This window comes from Amblyomma mixtum, chromosome 3, assembly GCF_055824585.1.
Source record: "Amblyomma mixtum isolate Tamu chromosome 3, ASM5582458v1, whole genome shotgun sequence".
NCBI classification, from domain to species: domain Eukaryota; kingdom Metazoa; phylum Arthropoda; class Arachnida; order Ixodida; family Ixodidae; genus Amblyomma; species Amblyomma mixtum.
This window is the reverse complement of record NC_143014.1, coordinates 200,018,781-200,038,040: the sequence shown is the minus strand read 5'-3', so window position 1 is coordinate 200,038,040 and position 19,260 is coordinate 200,018,781. Positions and strand designations below refer to the sequence as shown.

Genomic DNA, 19,260 nt, shown 5'->3' with positions numbered 1-19,260 from the left:
GCATGTTACCGATCCCCCTCGACGGACACATCATTTTGCGATAACCTACACGATTCCTTAAATCAGATTATCACCCGTTTCCCTGCAGCTGAAATCTTGCTCTTAGGCGACTTCAATTTTCCGAATATTGTCTGGTCACATAACAATCCCTTTTCTACCCCTTCGTCCGCCGAATCCAACTTGTTTCTTTCCATTTGTTCAGACTTCAGTCTATCACAGATTGTTAGTCTTCCCACACGTGTAACGCAAAACACATCATCACTGCTTGACCTTATTCTTACGTCACCAGCGGATAACTTATCCGTGGTTTCACACCTGCCTGGGCTGAGCGATCATGATATATTACACTTCACGCTAACTATGACTCAAACAAAAATTAGCCGACAGAAAAGAAAATTTCGTGATTATAACAAAGCTGATTACACCACCATCAACAGTGAACTCTGCTCATTTTTAGATGTTTTTTTGCCGCTCTGTCAGGATCGGCCCATAGAAACTAACTGGCGCATGTTCAAAGAAAAAATTTCAGAATTAATCAGCCGATACGTCCCCCTTCGAACCGCCTACACCAACAGTAAAGCCCCTTGGTATAACACATACTTAAACAGGTTATCCAACAAAAAAAGCGTTTATTCCGTTCAGCTAAACAGTCTTCAAAACCGACAGCTTGGCTTGCGTACAAAAAAGTGGCAAAGACCAAAAGGGGCACTGTGCTATCAGTCTGTTCTGGATCCGTTGCGCACGGATGGAAGTTGATGAAGACGATGACATGCAATGCACGGCGCGAGAGTGTGTTGCAGTTAAACACGAGGGGTGATTGGTTGCAGTGATAGCATAGTGGTCTCGTGCAGTGGCGAGAAAAGCTGATCTGTTCATACCACTGTGGATTCGAAACCCAGGCGCCGCGCTGTAGCGGTTATATTTATTTTATTTTTGTGGGACTAGCTGTTTTCGGACACTGAAACAAACAGTGCGTTTTTTCGAGATTGGAAGCGTTACTAAAACTTAAATTAAGGGAGTATTCCTTTGGCAGAACACGAGCAGAGGCAACGAGCAGTGAGGAGCAGAGCAGTAGCACAGCGAGAGTGCAACTGAGTGCTCTCTGAGAGCAGGCGCGAAGGCAAAGGTGTATCACGTGACCAGATCGATTACCTTCCCAGCATCCTGTGCGGTGAACGCGCCTGCAGTGTGCGGTCGGTATGGCTATCTGAGTAGACGCATTTGATGTTCCATGCCGCGACCAGCCAAAACCGCGCGTATTCTTGCAAAAATAGCCTCTTTAGACGTTAACGCGTTCGCGACATGGTTGGAACGCTGTTTACTGCAACTGTCAGCAACTGTCGCTGCCGTTGTCGTCCAACATCTCAAGTCCTTCCGCGATTGGCGACGCTTGATTCGCCGCCATTTCATGCTATATCAACGGCAGAGTCTGAACATCCGATGCCGAGTAATTCGTGTTTTCACTCCTTTCAACGACAACAAATTCGCTCTCATTAACACACAAACTTCGGTTCTGAGCCTCCATTGCTCTTGCACACAAATCGAGCCAAAGTGATGAAAACACAAGAAGAAAAAAAAGATGTGACGCGATTGCGTCACGTGACTTCCTTCGCACTCCGCCTTTCGCGCGGGAGCAGCTCCAACTGTTCTCGACTGCTCTCGGCCTCGCCAAACTGCTCCTGTTCTGCCATTGGATCACATTGCTCCTCTTCCTGTTCGCCCACTGGAAGGCAGCTACATTAGAGAGAGCACTTTTGGGATGCTTTTGAGTGCTCCTGTTCTGAAGCATCAAATTGGTGCCAGAAAACGAAAATCTCCTCAACAGGGCTTATTTACTTAGTCTTCCCTGTGTGCATAATCTCTCGCTATTTGTCTTTTGCTCAGTTTTCCTTATTTTACATGAAAACTACACCAAGCTTTCAGGTGGGCATGCTAGTGCTTTTCAGAAGTATTCGGTTATTTTTCTTGATGTACTGTAGAAGGCAAGGCAGATTGCATGATCTGCAAAATTTGTGACTGACCCTGTTAAGGTTATTGACTGTTACCCGGTTAATTACAGGTTGTGATGCTAAGGGTAAATGCTCTGATGTGATAACTGAATTTTTCATAATGCTCTGTGCGAAGCAGGTGCAGAAAAGTGCTGTTGTTGGACCAGATCTTTAGCACAGTGTAATGTTACTCTAAACTTTGGATGTAATGAACATGTATTTGTGATGCTGTTATGAGGATCATTTGTTTTTCTTATATTTCTTTAAACAACGCTTCTTTAGCCCCTTGGTAACATATTATAATGAAACCAGGCTACTCATTTAGGTGGCATGTTCAAGGAGATCAAAAAGTGATCATGATCCTTGCAGCCTAGGGTTGGCCATGTAGATTTTGATTAGAATTGAGTACTTCTTGTTTATGATGTTGCTGATTTTTTTTTAGTTCTGTATATTTGCCGCAGAGGCATTTCACTGGCCTTTTCTTATTGCTTTTAGGTTTCACATTTTTTGAATAAGAAATGTACTCATATGGAATAGTGTATAAAAATTGATTAATGCAGAAAGTCTAGAGGTAGAAAGAGTCAGGGGTCCTCCTGTTCAGGTGCAAGTAGGCCTTTTTAAACAACTGCTGAAAAGTATGAAAGAAGCCAACAGCCACAGAAACCAAGGGGCACAGGAGATTTTTTTTAATTAGTTTATTTATTTTTGTGGTGTTGATCAATTTTGAATATTACTGAACATGTTATCGCTTAAAGCTAATTGATTAGAAAAGCAGAAGAAAAAACAACCACTGCCGCCGGTGGGATCCGAACCCACGACCTCCGAACTACGCGTCCGGTGCTCTACCTCTGAGCTACAACGACAGTTGTCAAATCTTCTGCTTTCGGGGGTATTTATGTTTACAATTAACCTAACCTTGAGAGTGTTCATCAGCGCCACCCACGTTCATAAGCGGCGGACGTAGAACGTCCTTAGTTACCGCAGGTAGTGACGTAGAACGTCATCGAACGGAAAGGGTGGAAGCTGCGTGAGAACCCTCTTATGCTTCCTATGGAGTCAAGGCTGCCAGAACCGAGGCCCTCGCTAAGCAATTAAGCAAACAAGGGAAGGGGAATGAGGGGCTCGTTACAAATATGAAAGAAGCCAACAGCCACAGAAACCAAGGGGCACAGGGGATTTTTTTTAATTAGTTTATTTATTTTTGTGGGGTTGATCAATTTTGAATATTACTGAACATGTTATCGCTTAAAGCTAATTGATTAGAAAGCAGAAGAAAAAACAACCATATGCCACTGGTGGGATCCGAACCCACGACCTCCGAATTACGCGTCCGGTGCTCTACCTCTGAGCTACGGCGACAGCTGTCAAATCTTCTGCTTTCGGGGGTATTTATGTTTACAAGTAACCTAACCTTGAGAGTGTTCATCAGCGCCACCCACGTTCACTGCACTGGCAGGAATGATTGTGAGGTTATCGTGTGTAGACAAACTTGTTACAAGGTTAGCTCATTTGTGATAAAGGGTGACTAGTCTCGGAGCGCCATCGCAGCGGCTTCAATGCGAAGCACGCTACGACCCCAGGTGAGTGGTGCATTGTCACAGGGAAGTGCGCCGCTAGTTTTGGTGCACTCTGTTCTGGCTTTTTTACAGTAGGGGATAGTTCTGATAACGTTTTGTCCTTCCTAGAACACAATGCACATAAGACGAATTAGCGACACTGAGGCAGTGCTGTGTAGTGGTAAGGCCTCTGTGTGGTAGCAGTTGTAGATGGAATATGACGCAGCAATGCATAGTCGATATGGCCGTACCGGTTGTACTCAGTGTTGCAGGCAGTTGTCACTGCCTGTTGGCTGCTAGCGGAATGTGCCTTGTGGGTACAATGGTACTCATATAAAACGCAGTTCTTTTGGATGACGTATTTTTTTTAATTACCGGCTGCCAAGTTGTGGGGTGGGGCTCTTACATGAGTAGAGTACACTGTCATTAACTCAGACTTCATGGGACCAGAGATTTTTGTTTGAATTTTCAGAAGTGTGCCTAGAGGGGTCCTGCAGCACTATTCAATGAAGTTGCAGTGTGCGTGGGATGTTGAAGAACACCACTTCACGAGTGTCTTTCATTAAGAATTTTTGTAATGCATTTTGTAGAAGCTCAGTTATCTGCAATCAGATTTTGAATTTCAGCCTCACTGCGCCTTTCTTCATCCTCTTGTCACTTTTTGCACGCTCAAAGGTTAACACTCTTCCAGACACGCTGGCCTGACACTGCTTACTAACCGCAGCTACAGTAGCTGCATGAGTTATGAAAGAATTTAACCTATACCAAACTCTTAACTGGCTTATGCGGATTAGTGACATGGATGAGGGCTTGAGTCTGAAAAAGTCATCAGAAAGGTCTCGGCAACCAGAACTATTCATGAATAGCATATCTGTGTTTAGGATTATCCTTAGTGGAATCCAAAAGGCTGGGACATTAGTATAATGCTGTCAAAGGGTCAGTCTACTCACCGAGATGAGTGTATAAATAATGGCATATTCTGGTAACTGGCTCCCTATAACATCAACAACGAGGGAACTGCTCCCGCTTTAGACAGGAATTTAAATTTTATTTCGGCGTTAAAAGTCGCGTAAAAATGCATGGTGGCGACCCCAAACGTTCATTTTGTTGGTGCAGTTGGTAGTCTTTTTTTGTAGAAGCATAAGTGAATATACTACGTACCGTTAGTATGCCCCAATGTCAGAGAAACGTACGTTTGTTCTAGTAAACAATAGAAGGCGTACCGCTCGCTTTTTCTGTAAATCATATGAATTGTAGCGAACCACGACGGCCGCGCCTGATACCGCCTAGGCCGATCGCTGCCAGAGCGCCGACGACGACGAAGCGTCGCTAAAAGACGAAGTGCCGCCGCGCTGCACGAGATCGCTTGGGTTGGACTGGCCGTCTTCTGCGCTGCCCGCCGTTCTGTTCGCCGCTTTGTGTCGCCTGCCGTGAACACCACGCCCTGTACCATTTGTGCAGAAACCCCCTTTCACTTGGTGGAGGTGCGGATTTGCTGCCTTCTTGGCATTTCAAGGCCGTCCGCTTCCGAATTTCACCATGCCTCAAGATTCCGAACAGCCGCCGATCCTTCTGCCACACTCCTGCCCCACAGCCGCCGACAGTCGTCTGCGCTGGAGCTTTGCGCCAGCGCGACCCCGCTGTCTTCAGCGGTACCGGAGACAACGACGTCGAGGACTGGCTAGCCTCGTACGAGCGGGTCAGTACCCACAACAAATGGGACGATCCCCTAAAACTGAACAATGTCATTTTCTACCTGACGGATGTTGCCAATCTGTGGTACCGCAACCATGAGCCTGACATCACATCGTGGTCCGCCTTTAAGCGAAATTTCGCTGACGTCTTCGGCCGGCCTGCGGTGCGCAAGCTGCGTGCTGAGCAACGCCTGCGTGCTCGGGCGCAGCTGCCTGGTGAAAATTTCACCAGTTATATAGAGGACGTGGTGTATCTGTGCAAACGTGTGGATGCTTCGATGCCCGAGCGCGCCAAGATCGACCACATTCTGAAGGGCATTGACGATGACGCATTCCAGATGCTTCTCGCCAAAAATCCAGCCACCGTCGTCGACGTCATCGCACAATGCCAGAGCTACGACGAACTCCGTAAGCGCCGTCTTCTCACTCGCTCTCCACTCTCTCCACCGGAGCCTCTGGGCGCTTTGACATCTGGCTCCGACCAGTCGCTACTGCTGCCCCAGATTCAGCAGTACATTCGCGAAGAAGTTGCTCGACAGCTGTCTCTCGTCCACCCGAGTACTGCCGCTTCCTCTTCTCTTGTGCCTTCGCTGCAGCGCGTCATCCGCGAACAAGTGGCCGAAGCTCTTCCTCCTCCCCCTGAAGTTCCTTCCGTCCCTCCTTTGACGTACGCCGGCGCCGCAGCACATTATAGCCAATCCACCCCTGTGACAGCGCCCTTGACGTACGCCGCCGTGGCTGCACGGCCTGCGGTGTTGCCACCTCGTCAGCCTGTTCTGCGCCCGGCACCGGCCCCACCAGCGGCTCCGCTTCATCCTTCCCCTTCGCCATATTACAACCCTTGGCGCACACCTGACAATCGTCCGATATGCTTTTCATGTGGCTTCCCCGGACATGTGGCCCGCCACTGTCGTCGCCGAATGGTCGACCCTAGAGCGGTTGCGCCTCCTGCCTGCTCACCTCAGCAGCTCCGTTCTGTTCCACCTCCGGAGCCCTACGCCACTGACGATCGTCCGTATACGACCCGTCGATCCCCGTCCCCACGTCGCCGTTCATTTTCACCTATGCGCCGTCGCCCTACATCTGCTGACGAGGGAAACTAAATTGCGCAGTTCCCGAGGCAAGAACTGCGTGCTCTTCAAACAGCTCAAGGCCTCAACTTTCTCCCGCGAACATTCTATTGGTTTCCGTCGATGGTTTTTCTGTGTACGCGCTTGTGGATACGGGTGCTGCTGTGCCTGTCATTCATGAGAGACTGTGCCGTCGGTTGCGAAAAGTGACGACTTCATTTTCTGGTTTGTCGCTTCGGACTGCTACCGAAGAGAGGATCGCACCTTTGGCCGCATGCACAGCGCGGGTTGTCATTGCCGACATTTTGTACAGTGTTGAGTTCGTGGTCCTGCCGTCTTGTTCCCACGACGTAATTCTCGGCTGGGACTTCCTATCAAAAAATAACGCCGTGATAGATTGCGCCCGCGCAGAGGTCGAATTTTCTGTATTGTCTGACGAACCGGCCGACGACTCCCATTTCCTGTGTCCGCAGAAGATCACAGTAACTGAAGACGTCGACATCGCTTCGAAGGCTTCAGCGCTTGTATCCCTGTCGTGCCCTGCCACACCCGCCGTCGCAGTTTTCTTTACGTCCTCGTCTTCCTTCGTACATCGCAAAAACCTGCCGCTGCCGTACGCTGTTCTCGATGTTCACGGAGGTCTCGCGAAGATGCTAGTTTATAATCCGTCTCCATGCCCGCTTACCCTGCTACGTGGTGAGACTCTTGGCTCAGTTCAACCTGCCCACCTTCTCTCTGACCTGGATGCCCCTGTGACCTCCCGCAGTTCCTCCATCAATGCTCTTCATCCTGATTCGGCACCCGATCCGTTGCCCGACGCCTTCTTCCAAGCCGCCATCGACGCCGCTCTTCCTTCCGCCTACCGGAAGCAGCTCTCAGCTCTACTAAACACGTTTCGCTCCGCTTTCGACGCCGCCCACACTCCTCTAGGCCGGACTTCCACCGTCGCTCATCGCATTAAGACCGGCTCTCACCCGCCTTTTCGCCAGCGGCCATATCTTGTGTCGGCGGCAGAGCGCTGCGTGATTAGCGAACAAGTTGAGGACATGCTGCATCGTGGTGTCATCCGTCCGTCTCACAGCCCTTGGTCGTCGCCGGTGGTACTTGTCAAGAAGAAAGATGGTTCAATCCGATTTTGTGTCGATTACCGCCGCCTCAACAAAATTACCCACAAGGACAATTACCCTCTTCCCCGCATCGACGACGCTCTTGACAGCCTCCAAGGCGCTGAGTACTTTTCGTCCCTTGACCTACGTTCCGGCTACTGGCAAGTACCGATGGCTGCACCTGACAGAGAAAAGTCAGCATTTGTTACACCCGACGGCCTCTACGAGTTCAATGTGATGCCGTTCGGTCTGTGCAACGCTCCCGCCACATTCGAAAGGATGATGGATAACATCTTGCGGAAGTTGAAATGGCAGACCTGCCTCTGCTACCTGGATGACATTGTTGTCTTTTCCGCCGATTTCACCACACACCTTGCACGCTTAAAGCAGGTTTTGACTTGCCTGACAGACGCCGGACTGCAGCTGAATCTCAAGAAGTGCCACTTTGGAGCTCGGCAGTTGACAATATTGGGGCACATCCTCTCCAAGGAAGGCATTCTCCCTGACACGGCCAAGCTCCGTGCTGTGGCGCAATTTCCTAAGCCGGTTTCGCTCAAGCAACTTCGAAGCTTCATAGGTTTGTGTTCTTATTTCCGGCGCTTCGTACGCAATTTTGCGTCCATCATTGCGCCGCTGACGAAGCTACTTGGCGGGACCAATGACATATCTGGCTGGTCGGCCGAGTGCGACGAAGCGTTCACTACCCTGCGCCATCTTTTGACTTCGCCGCCAATACTCAGACACTATGACCCCACAGCACCTACCGAGGTCCATACGGATGCGAGTGGCGTTGGCCTCGGAGCTGTCCTGGCCCAGCGAAAAGATGGTTTTGAAGAATACGTATAGTTGCGTATGCGAGTCGCGTGCTTACCAAAGCTGAATCCAACTATTCCGTTACGGAGAAGGAATGCTTAGCTATTGTATGGGCGCTAACGAAATTCCGGCCGTATCTATACGGCCGCCGGTTCGACGTCGTCACGGACCACCATGCGCTCTGCTGGTTATCGTCGCTTAAAGATCCATCCGGTCGCCTCGCTCGGTGGGCTCTTCGCCTTCAAGAGTTTGACATCCGCGTCATCTACCGTTCGGGCCGTAAGCACATGGACGCCGATGCTTTGTCGCGGTCTCCTCTTCCCGCTGCCTGCTCCTCGGCGCCCGATCCCGTGCTTTCGTCTCTTACCATCGCTGATATACCGGCGGAGCAGCGAAAAGACCCGTGGCTTGCGTCCCTCATAGACGCCGTGTCTTCATCACAAAACGTTGCGCCTTCTAGAACTTTACGGCGTCAAGCTCCGCACTTTGCCCTCCGGGACGGCCTTCTATACCGCCGCAACTACATGCCTGATGGTCGGCGGTGGCTTCTCGCGATCCCCTGCCATTTACGATCTGAAATTTGCGCATCTTACCACACTGACCCTCAGTGTGCGCACGCTGGTGTGCTGAAAACATTCAAACGAATTTCTCAGCGCTACTATTGGCGCGGCATGTACGCCTATATTCGAAAATACGTCCGATCCTGCATCGCCTGTCAGCGGCGGAAGACTTCCACTCCCCGAGTGACCGGCCCCTTACAACCACTACCATGCCCAGCACGTCCTTTCGATCGCGTTGGCGTTGACCTTTACGGACCGCTTCCCTGTACGGTCTCTGGGAACCGTTGGATTATCGTCGGCGTCGACCACCTCACCCGGTATGCCGAGACAGCCGCCCTTCCTGCTGCAACTAGCCGCGAAGTTGCTACGTTCCTGCTGCACCATTTTGTTCTTCGTCACGGCGCGCCGCGCGAGCTGCTCAGTGACAGAGGCCGCGCCTTCCTTTCCCAAGTCGTTGAAGCACTACTTGCAGAATGTCGCATCGTACATCGCACCACCACTGCCTACCATCCTCAAACTAACGGGCTGACCGAGCGCTTCAACCGTACTCTCGGAGACATGCTCACGATGTACGTCGCAACAGATCAGACCAACTGGGATGCCGTCCTCCCTTTCGTGACATACGCGTACAACACCGCCACGCAGTCCACCACCGGCTTTACCCCTTTCTTCCTTCTGTATGGGCGTGAGCCGTCGTCCACGATGGACACCATATTACCTTATAATCCTGACGCCTGCGAGTGGACGCCTCTCTCCGAAGTCGCCAAGCATGCAGAAGACTGCCGCCAGTTGGCGCGCTCTTTTACCTCCGAATTGCAAGGCCGCCAAAAGCATCGCCACGATAACGTTAGCAGGCAACACGTTTTTCCGGTTGGATCCCTAGTTTGGCTATGGGTTCCCAGCACACCACCCGGATTGTCATCTAAATTTCGCACAGAATACCACGGGCCTTATCGCGTCGTCCAGCAAACGTCGCCAGTCAACTACATCGTGGAGCCGCTCAACCCCTCTTTGGACCTGCGCCATCGCGGTCGGGAAACCGTCCACGTCAGCCGCCTGAAGACTTACTACGACCCGCTCCTTTTGCCCTCGCCATAAGTCGCCAGGGTGGCTCCTCTTCGTTCCCGGGGCAATTGTAGCGAACCACGACGGCCGCGCCTGATACCGCCTAGGCCGATCGCTGCCAGAGCGCCGACGACGACGAAGCGTCGCTAAAAGACGAAGTGCCGCCGCGCTGCACGAGATCGCTTGGGTTGGACTGGCCGTCTTCTGCGCTGCCCGCCGTTCTGTTCGCCGCTTTGTGTCGCCTGCCGTGAACACCACGCCCTGTACCATTTGTGCAGAAACCCCCTTTCAGAATATTTATAGTTATACGTACGCTAAACGCAGGCACATTCCCACTTTTAGTTCAGCGTATGCTAGCAGAGACGCAAAAATAAACTCAGCGATAGTGGCGCCATCTGGTCGTCAGGACGGGAACCGTTGCTGTAAACAAACCGACTCTCCACTTAAGCCTAGAAGCGGCAGAATCGTCGCTCTAATTATTAAAATAAAGTGAATTTATCACTTATACGTTTTCTTATAGGCGAGATGAGACGAAGCGAAAGACCAGCGCCCCATTTATGGCCAGTGAACGCAGTGAAAAAGGCAGCAACAACGAGAATTCTGTCCGAAGCGAGAGGTCCGGCTTCGACGGGCGCCGCCATGTTTGTCGCCGCGCGGCGGAAATCCAGATGGTTGCCAGATGAGACTACCATCTCATACAGCTGTGTTCCCACATCAATAAATTCTATTTTAAAATGTTTTACAGCACTTCTTGGCACCACACCTGGCTAAACGGTAATTTGAGTGAAGAGCTATCGGTTGCCGCAAAGAAAATATGACCGATAAAATTCAGTAGACTGACCCTTCAAGGTAAAAAAGTAAAATAGAAAGGCATGTACTTGTTTCTAAGAGAGATGGCTACCTACTATTTACATTGCATATCTCATGTTGCCATGAGGTACAAATAGGTAGCACTGCATCCCTGGCTGCCAGAGGTGTATGTTTTTTGATTACTTCGAATTTGGTAGGTGCAGATGTTATCCCAAGATTGTTATTACGTGAAACACTTCATACGGAGAGCTTGGTTTGTAAAAGTGGCACGGGTGGCTGGCATGTGCTCCATTGATCTGCAGCTGTCTTTTAGTACTTACTCTCCTTCTCCATTGAAAATTGCTTCTTTAAAGGGTCCCTGAAAAGGGCTTTCGAGGTTGGCTATAAAATGCTTGCATTATGTAGAGTACAGGCCACTGAGCGTTCATGCTGAGTACAAGACCTCAAAAGCGAGCTGATAATTTACAATACAATTTTAAGAACTCCCGCTTCCGCGCCTCGGGGCGACCAGCGGTGCCGAGCTTTCGCCCAAATCCGCTCGCATTGCGTCATGTAGCGCTCTTTAGATCGGCAGCGGAATGCCATCATTGGTTCGCCGCGCCAGCGCCGTCGAAGCCAAACCAGTTTAGAAGGCGTTGGCTCCGCCGCCTGGGGAATTCCCACGTGTGTCGGCGGTCGGCGGAGGGGCCGAGTGTGTGGAGCCGGCGGACCGACGTTTCAGCGTGCAAAAAGAGACGAGAAGAGAGGAAAAAGCGCAAAGACACGGAAATTCAAATTTGACTACAAATAACTCAGCTTCTACAAAATGCATCACAAAAGTTTTTGCTGGAGGATATTTGTGACGCTGTGTCCTTGAGCATCCTAGGCATATCGAATCTTTGTTGAGATCACCTTTCACAGCCCCTTTGTTGTGGCTTTATGGAAGATGCATATTGCAACAACATTCTTCCATTAAGTAGACTTCCTGTGAGTGGAAAGCGGCGGAGGTCATTGTGAGTGCCATCAGTCTTCTTGACTCTCTTGTGGCTACAGTTTGCTACCGAGTGCAATAATTTTAAATTGCTAACAAACTGGGCACAAGCATTTGGGTTTGCCAGCGGTGTTTTGTTGGGAGGAAATAATTTGGATGCATTGTGGCCTTTCTTTGTGCTTTCTTTTTGACTGCATTAATGAGGACATGTCAAATAGCCAGTTTGGTCACAATTCTTGATTTCTCTATTTTCTTTTGTTTACCCCCCTTGGGTCTAATCTGTCTTATCATCAAAATTTAGAGTGAGTCGCGCTTCTGACCGTCCTGGCACATTACGAATACTGTGGGTTTCTGATGACGGAGCACCACCATCGTAGTATCACCATGAAGAGGAGTGAGCAAAAAATTGGAGCTTGCGTTAGCTATGATGGTGCATTTCTCTGATCAAAAGCAGGAGCATGCGACGTGATAAACGATGCAAATGAAGAATTAAACTTTAAGGTTGATTTTCTCAGCTTTCACTTTATCCGCGATTGCTAACACTTATCTTTTCGGCATTTCGGCTGGAGTTTAACTTCTGTTTTCATTAGTACTGGGCATCTAAAAAAAAATAGAATTTTTGCCCAAAGGGCATGCTGACATGAAAAACTTGTGCACATTCTCCTTAATTATTTAATGCCCAAGGGATGGCTTTATGAGGGTGTTAATAAAAATTGCTCAATACCTTTACCAGCTAGGTGGAAAGAAAATGCAGTTTGAAATAAGCGTGAAAAGTTACACATATGTGCTTAAGTTTGTTACAATTCATGCACAGATGATCAAAGTTGGTGTGAAGGATAATGATTTGAGTGGCATTTGAAAATGCATTTCGCAAAAAAAAAAGAAAATGGTGAACAGGAGTTTGTCAGCTTGGAACAAAATGAAGAATGTGTGAATGTTGGCTACAAATAGTGTACAAAGGCCCCTGCATAGTCGTGTTCCTTATCTGTGAGCAAGTGTGAAGAAGGGAACCGATCTGTATTTTAAGTAAAGCTTGTTGCTGGCATGTTGGTTTTAAACAGAAGAAAAGTAGTACAGTTAAGCCCAATTGCATTGGAATTTAGTAAGTATAAAATTCCTGAAACAAGAAATTTTCATATTTGTAGCAAGCATTCAGTGCATTTAGATTTCTATCAATGGTGAAACATCTTCACCATATGCAATCCCACAGTAATGAAGGTTCCTGAAGCAGTGTTCCTCAAGTTCTCTTAACACCGAAACTTGATGGAGAAACTTACTTTTTGTCCTCCCTAGTGAAGTGCAGTTGCAGTGATGGCTGTGTAATTTAATGGCTTAGCTGTTGGTCAAGTAATTCCACCCCACTGGGGTGATGTTTTTCTTCTTTGTGCCGGGAGGGGGGTAAGGGGGGGGGCGGGAAATCATTAATATCAAAATAGAGACGCTGATCCAGTGCTGGAGGCAACTTGCTTCGTGCTTTGGCCTTCAAATGCATCTCCCTTACCCATCCTCCAGCATGAATTGTGGCTATACTACTTCCTGCGTAGGTTGCACTTTTTGTTTTGGTATAGGCTCGTTTCACATGCTTAATTTCACATTTAGTATTTCATGTTAATCTGCTGGTCCAGAAGGTATAACTGGGCTTACCTTCAATGTTGATGGCCTTCAATTCTGAAATTTAATCTTGATACCTAAAGCTAAAAATTCCATTTCACTCTCATCACTGATATAACGCTAGCCTTGCTGTACAATTCACCTGTACAGGCTGCACAAACATATCTTTATGTACAGAGGGCAAAACGCATGTCTAGAACACGCTCTGAGTGGGTTTCGGGCGTAACACGCGATAACTAGCGATAAGATTTGGTTAAAAAGTGTCTGGATGTAAACATGTGAAAACTCATAGAATTTCATCGTCATTTTTTGCCTCCTTGGTCGCAGCAGCTTTGGGAGCTCCGGAACCCAGAGTTTGGTTGTTCTAGGCATGTGTTTTGCCCTCTGCACTAAAAAAGATGTGTGCATCTTCCACCGTGGATGTGTGCACATTGCTTGTTTTCATTGTTTTTGTATGTAGCTTTATGGTTATTTTTCTCAAGATTTACCCCTGAATGTACCAGCTGAAGTCACAAAACTATTTTATCTTCATATATCTCATGGCATTCTGTTAGTAAGCAGGTTGCTTTTTTAGGAACCTGTTGTTTTTCTTTTGGTTTTGCCCATTGAGACTCCCGTCATATACAAAGTATATTGCATGTTTGTATTGCCAGGCATGGCTGCTTGGCAATAGTACAAACATTTTGCTCATTGTAAATTTTTGTTCCATTGCAGCTGATATAATGGATTGCAGGTTGTTGGCGACTTCTGAGTTTTTAATGTCATAAAAGGCCTAACATGCTCACATACTTTGGCTTTGCTTCCTTTCAATAGACCTGCTGCATTGTCCTCCTGGATTTGTAGAAGGCATGAGCTTTGGGGCCGAGAAACCTCCCAGTGAAGAAAAGTTCTCGGAGCGCCATGTGCTCAATTTGGCCGATATGCTGTGCTCTGGAGAACAGCAAATCCTAGAGAAGCCAAGCCTAGAGACCGAGGTATGCACAGCTGTGTCCCAGCCACGCTTACTGAAGTCAGTGCTCGATTATGCCCTGTTTATGGATGAAATGCCATTTGAAGGTCACAAACCACATTGTATGCACTTTGTTAATGAGAAAATGTCGATGGTAATGTTGGAATGCAGTTAATGAAACCATACTAGCAGTAGCGGTTTGTTAGGTTTTAATGAATGGTGAATCTAAAAAATTGAAATCTTACATTCATTTTTGTAATTATTTATTTGTGTGCGGTCAGTGGTTTACACACACCTGTGGAAGCAGCCTGTGTGACTCCCCCAAATTTTTCTGAACTAAATGCCCTGCCCTCAATTCTCTTTGCAACTATGCATTGGGTGCTGTGGGGAGCAGGAGTCCTGTATAAATCTTGTAGGCTGTTATCTGGTTGGGATTTTTGTTGGTCACACTAAGAGTGCAAGGTTTTTTGATATAATATGTGACAGTGATGGCTCTCTTTGCATGTCATGCAAGTGGGAGCTCACAAGGACAGGTCCTGAATGATGCTAGACTCTCTCTTTGTGCAAAGAGCGCATGTGCCAAAACTCATGATTGTAATGTGTAGCAGTCTTGATGTGTTGCTGTTTGAAAACTGTATTTTGTTAGTGTTTGGTGATTGATATACGATGCTTAGTGAGATGTTAATTTAAGCCTTTTAGATTGAAATAATCAGCTCAGCACCCTCCGAAGCCAGTCTGTGGCTCTGGCAGCTTTTTCTTTTTAGCTAGGCTAGCTCTGGAATGTTTGAATTTTTTAGAGCTCTCGAAGCATTGTAATGTGAAATTCTGTGAACAAATGGGTCATTTTACTCTCTCTTCAAATAGCTAGCAAATGGGAATGCACCAGGCCAGCTCCTGGATGATGCTAGACTCTTGGAGCAGCTTCCATCGGTATGTTGGCTGCCGTGCACACATTGAGTAGTTGCTGGCCCTTTATGCTACAAGTTCCATGGTGGTGGTTTCACTGCTAGCTCCACAGTTACACTTCACTGAGCAGGTTTTTTTTTCAGGTAGCTTTAGTTGACCAAGCTTTTAACTGCTATTGCATCATCCATAATAGCAGATTCGACATTCTGGTGCCTTGTTTTGCAACTCCGTAAGTGAAATCAAGTGCGTCTTGGTAGACTTGAATGTTGTCATATGCGTTAATGTCATGGAGATTTGAATTTAAAAATGCCTGTGTTTTGAGTCTTTGCCGCAGGTGTGAGGGCCTGGGATGTTGAACTGAAATAAGGCATAAATTGCCCAATTATAGAGCTCTTTCTTTTTGATATATGAATGCTGTAAATTACAACAGAACCCTGCTGTTGCGTTTCTTACGGTACCAGTACCATGGGGAAAAAAAACGAAGCGGACTGGCTAAAGTAGGTTGTCATTTAATTAAAACATTCGATGAGAGCCGTGACGCTCCTCAGTTTTCTCCCCCTTCTTCTTCTCTCTCCTCCTCTCTCTTGGCTGGACATGCCTTTGGTTGCGGGTTTCTACAGCTACTACTACAATGGGCTTCAGTTACACGACCACTGGGGATGTGGTCCCAGTAATGGCTCTCACCGTAAAAAACCGTACCAGCCAGGAGATGTGTAGTAGCCGGATACATGTGTGCGAAAAAATTGTACTCTGTTGTCTGCCGCATTTTTAAAAAAAATTTCCTGCAAGCACAACATGCTTCTCTGTCTTTGGTGTTGACATTCGGCTGCTGATCCCAAGGTTGCGGGATTGAATCTGACTGCGGCGACCGTATTTCAATGAAGGCGAAATGCAGATTGTCCTTGTGCTGTGCGATGTCAGTGCACGTTAAAGAACCCCAGGTGGTCGAAATTTAGCTGGAGCTGTCCACCACGGTGTCGCTCATAGTCCATGTGTCGCTTTGGGGCGTACATGCCATATGCCACCACCATGATTCTCTGGAAGTGGCAAGGCTTTGTGGCTCTCATGATAGTTCTGCATAGGCAGAACGCCCTAAGTGTTCTGTGTTATGCTGCATACTTTTTTATACCCTGCTTCAAGGGACTCTGAGAACAAATTGAAGTCGGGCTGTATTGATAGAGTACTGCATTCTGTATCACAGAACGATCATTCTCACTTAAAATGCAGTTTTTATAAGCTAGAAGACAAAAGAACGAAATACAGGTGTTGCCATCACTGACCTATTTCATGAGTAAAATGCGTGCATTGACACCGATTCTGGGGCATGAATGCCAGAGGCTACGCTGCACTGCCATTCTCTTCAAAACAGTGGCAACCAGTCCTTTTCGGCATGGATATCACATGTTTACATCGACTGGTGGGAAGATTTTTAAATTCAATTTTCTTGTTGATAAAGGCATCTTCTGCTATCAAACAAATATCAACATACCCAGAAAAAGCCAAAAACACTTTTTACGGAGAACATCAATTGCATGGAGCTGTCCTGAGTTTCCCTTTAAAATACTCGACAGTTGTCAGTGCATGGTGCCTTGATAGGCTTATTGTGAAATGAGAAAATTACCTTGGAGGGTTTTGTTCATAATTTGTTTCTACAGTTCCCTCTCCAACCTGATACCCCACCCAGGCATAGACTTTGAAATAACCTTCCATACTTTTAAGTTCTGTTTTGGGGATGTACTCGGCTTTTGTTAATGGAGGGGCAACCTCGCAGGTGCACTGTGGAATTGGAAAACTGCTACTTTGAAAATTCTTGTTCACGTGTATTCCTGTGGGCCATACCCATAGCTCACTGTTACCCCCACCTGGCGACAGCAGCACCGCTGGATCTTCCTTGCGTCACACATCAGTGTTGGTCTATTGACAGACTCTGGCATTCCAGTAGTGATGAAAGGAAGATTTATAATTTTAGTTTGGCATTAAAGGTTGTATAAAACAAGCTGGAGCGATATTCTGCAATGAAATTTGCTGTTATTTGTGTATCTCACCACATGACCATATGATGGTGAAAATTGGTTTTTGAGGAAAATAAATGGCTCAGTAATTGTCTCACACCTCGATGGACACCCGAACCATGCCGTAAGGGAAAGGATAAAGGAGGGAGTGAAGGAAGAAAGAGGTGCCGTAGTGCAGGAATTTGGAATAATTTCGAAACTCCGGGGCAACTTTAACTTGCATTGACGTTGCACAGCTCATGAGCGCCTTTTGCGTTTCGCCCGCATCGAAACACGGCCGCCGCGGTTGGGTTTGAACACGGGAACTCTGGCTCAGTAGCTGAGCGTCCTAAACACAGAGCCATTGCGGCGGGTCATCACGTGACCACACTTTGGTAAATTATTATAGTATGTTGTTAAGTTCCGGATTTTTTTTTCATTCAGAAGTGTTAAACAGTAGAACCCACACTAGAAGTTTACTCGCTATAGTAAACTCGAGAAGCACCACTTGTATTGGTGCGAATGGCCCTCGAAATTGGAGATCGACATACTGCGAGATTTTCCTATAATTTTACACAAGATTTTCAAGGGGATATTCTGCATATTCGAGATAGCCAGTAATGCGAAATATCCAGGTCTGATATATCCACACTCGGCTGTATTACCATCTAGTGGCAGGGGCCATAGTATTAGCTTTCGGTTCATTTTATTACCTTTAAGGCACCAGGGAAGGGGTATTAGATAAGGGGTGGGAAGTATTGGGTTACGTTGGTATGACAGTTCATATTTTGCTGTCCTACTTTTGCTGACATGCATGCATTCATTATTGTGCTCACTTTTGTTGCCAGCTTTGACATAGATAAAAGTGATTGGATGCACTGGTTGAAAAATGCCTTGTAAAAAATTCTGCAGTGTTTCTAACAAAAACTTTTCTGGAATTGGGCACCTTTGATGCTGAATATTTTGTTGTGCCAAAAAAATATTGAGGTCCTTACAGTTCTGTAGACAGTTCCTTTAAGTGTGGAAAGTGATGGAGGTTCTTTGAGTGACGAAAAATCGTCAGCTTTGGGGAATTTTTTATACAAACTCTCTCTGGATTGCGAGTGTACTGCTTGAATACTTGCATCCTAGCCTTCTTCTGTGTATATCGTCTGTTTCAATCTCCTTGTTCTGTGTCTTTTTTCAGGAGGACCCCGTGGCCCCAGTGTTGAACATAAGGCATGTTAGAGATGGACAAAACGTGTGCCTTGAGTGGGCAGAGCAAGTTGATATATCTAAGCCAATGCTGGACTTCAATGAAAAAGTCTCCGATCCAGCGTTCACAGTATGTTGCATCTGTGCACCAATGGAATTTTTAAGCTATATAAGTGGCTGTTTGTGGCCAGACCTTATCATTTCATGTGTTAAGTGCCTCTATTTTAAGACATTGAATTTCTCTTGTGAAGTATTCAGAGACCGGCATGTGAAAGCATGTTGAGTTGGCTATGCCTTGCCGTAGATTAAGTTAAGCTATATTGTACAGGTGTTCATGAGGGTAAGGGAGAGGAAGACAGCCGGAACCATAACCACTGTTTAAATTGATCGGATGCCAAAAGTATGCCAAGTATTGTGGTCCATTTTCAGCCCGTTGCATTTTGTCATTTGCTCCACTCAGATATAGTTATGCAAAGCTTCACATTGGTCTGATTAGGTGATCTTGAGGCTTTCTAAAACTGAATTTTGGGTGCCTAGACCAATCATTTTAATCCACTGTTTAGGCACCGAATGGGTAAAACTAGGCATTATTAGTTATGCTAGGATTGCGACTTAGTCTGTGAGGAAAGAGGTGTGAGCCGTATCTATGACTTAAATAACGAGCAAAGGGATATGGGAAAAGAACAGCCATAAAAAGCACTTGTTTGTAAGCGTCTTGGCACATGGCTGCATGCGTGGCAGCTACAATGTGGCCACTCTGTGTATTTTAACGAATCTGTTGCTTGCATAGCTAAGTTCTTGCTGGAACATGAAAGGCAGCGTATAGGTCGCCAGCTTAGAACATCATGTGCGGTCTACATGCATCCAGACATCAAAAAAAGTAAACAGATGGTACTTCCTTTGCCTAACAAAAGGAAGGATAGCGTCGTTGCATGCACATGAATACAACCTTGGATGGGCATTGTAGCAACTCACTG

General features: G+C 47.1%; 1 protein-coding gene across 2 annotated transcripts in view; it reads left to right on the top strand.

Moving 5' to 3' along the window:
- Positions 1–19,260, top strand: part of LOC149353274 (superkiller complex protein 2-like) — a 103,193-nt gene that overhangs the window by 10,159 nt on the left and 73,774 nt on the right. Inside the window, exons 2-4 of one of the 2 annotated variants that reach the window (XM_089582442.1) lie at positions 14,057–14,217; positions 15,057–15,122; positions 18,276–18,413. In XM_089582442.1, coding sequence (XP_089438568.1) covers positions 14,092–14,217; positions 15,057–15,122; positions 18,276–18,413 — 330 coding nt within the window. In that variant the 5' untranslated portion in view covers positions 14,057–14,091. The remainder of the gene's footprint in view (positions 1–14,056; positions 14,218–15,056; positions 15,123–18,275; positions 18,414–19,260) is intronic. The other variant, XM_089582443.1, reaches the window with a different exon arrangement.